This window comes from Silurus aristotelis, assembly GCF_946808225.1.
Source record: "Silurus aristotelis genome assembly, chromosome: 25".
NCBI classification, from domain to species: Eukaryota; Metazoa; Chordata; class Actinopteri; order Siluriformes; family Siluridae; genus Silurus; species Silurus aristotelis.
This window is the reverse complement of record NC_139598.1, coordinates 11,162,911-11,164,828: the sequence shown is the minus strand read 5'-3', so window position 1 is coordinate 11,164,828 and position 1,918 is coordinate 11,162,911. Positions and strand designations below refer to the sequence as shown.

General features: G+C 37.6%; 1 protein-coding gene across 1 annotated transcript in view; it reads left to right on the top strand.

Annotated features, from left to right (window-relative positions):
* The first annotated feature begins 250 nt into the window (after positions 1-250).
* The window catches only part of tfap2a (transcription factor AP-2 alpha), an 11,572-nt gene continuing 9,904 nt past the window's right edge, over positions 251-1,918 (top strand). The window contains exon 1 of the mRNA XM_083530335.1: positions 251-411. Within this exon, the coding sequence (XP_083386461.1) occupies positions 379-411 (33 nt within the window). The 5' untranslated portion in view covers positions 251-378. The remainder of the gene's footprint in view (positions 412-1,918) is intronic.

The following is a 1,918-nucleotide window of genomic DNA, read 5'->3' as shown; positions in this document are numbered from 1 at the left end:
AATGAATATATATATATATATATATATATATATGTGTGTGTGTTCTTTCTTGTACATTTTATTAAAATAAATTATTTCCTACTTAATACATAAATCACATTTAAATAAAACATCAAAACTAATGATCCTGTTTTAAAAAGCTTTCTCCGTCAAATTCTATACAAAAATTTGTTTTAGAGGCATTTCATAAAAGCGGGAGTCGAGGACGCGGGGTTAACCTCAGGCACAAGCAGTATCGTGCGCATGCGCCGTGAGGTGAGAGGGTTTTTTATGACCAGGTGAGAGGATTTTGTTCAGGTAAAAGTTGAATTTGGCTTAAGGACAGAAGACTAAATGCGATAGCACGACGTGTGATCCGTTCAGCACGAAGATTCACCGATGTCAATAGTTGGCATAATGGGAGATTGGCAGGTACGTGTTCTGCATTGGGTCATTAAAGCTGTGTGCTTTTACTTTTTACTAAACAGTCTATGCGACTTGTATATACAGCTGTGTTCTCAGACGAAATCACATCATTTAATACAATTCACTGTAATTTAGGATTGCAGCAAAAAGATGAAAAGTCGCAGGTAAAATAAAATCTCAAGCGCGGAATTTTGGAAACTGTACAGAACGGAATCTGCTCGTAAATCTGAATCTGTTCTGAGAACAGTCCAACTCCGAGAGCATATTTTAATAAATGAAAGTCATATTAGTTAGCAAATTAAAGATTTCTAGGAAGCATTTTAAATGATGTGATTCGTCTTATAGATCTCTGGTTTTGCAAAAACCCAAGCTTTTGTATGTTCGTTTGGTTTGTTCTTTTTTTTAATTTATCAAGCAATAATTTACTCAGAAGTTTGATATCAGCCCATAATGAGCGGACACATATGAACATATTTTCAATAATAATACATGATGTTAAAATTAGGTATTAATTGTACCTTTACATAAACTGCCATGTGATAACAATAGCTAATAAAGTTAAGTACTTAAATAAATTCACTAAAGTAATTCGAAAAAAAAGCTCTTTATTTGTGTGTGTGTGTGTGTGTGTGTGTGTGTGTGTGTGTGTGTGTGTGTGAGAGAGAGTGAGAGAGAGAGAGAGAGAGAGAGAGAGAGAGAGAGAGAGAGAGAGAGAGAGAGAGATTCCGACAAGTTTAGTTTCAGAAAAACCTAAGCTTGAAACCCCCATCAAAAAGTAGCTCTCTTTTTCTGTCGTTGTCATCCTGAGAAAAGTTTCTTTCGTCCTCTCATTAATGACAACTGTTTGCGGGGGGTGGGGTCCCCACCGAAATGATAATGGCCATCAGAGAAGACCAACGCCTTAAACCGGGCGACCTGTTCCTGACTGGCAACCCGGGGTGCTCGTGTCGCCGCTTTCGAGAGCCTAAACCCCACTCGCCCAGTCGCTCATTCATATTTAACAGCCCATGTTGTTGTGTTAATTATTTACATTTCTAAAATCGCACACTATACTTGTCTCGTACACGCACAAGCATTGACCTCTTAGCATAACATTGGCAGTCCTGCCTGACGGTCAAAGATCTCAATGGGTCTAAAACAACAGTTTACGAAAATCAGTGTGGCAACAAAGTATTTCTGGCGACAGAAAGACGTGGAGTATTTGCATTGCAAGGCTCGGACATTGACAAGCTCACTGATATGCTTAAAGATCTTAGTTTGAGAGCTGTCATTGTGGCACTTGTACCGCTCCATGGTAAAAACTGTATTTGCATAAATTGTGATCACTGGGAATAACGGAGAAATGTCGTCCTACCACTAAGTCATTTTGGAGATAAAATGATGTCTATATTTTATAAAACAGTGTTTACCTTTGTTTTTAATATATATAACCTCTACACATACACTGCGTCTTGAAATAAAAAAAATCCAGTCTTCAGTTTTGATGTTATGACATTGTGCCTGATTGTACCTG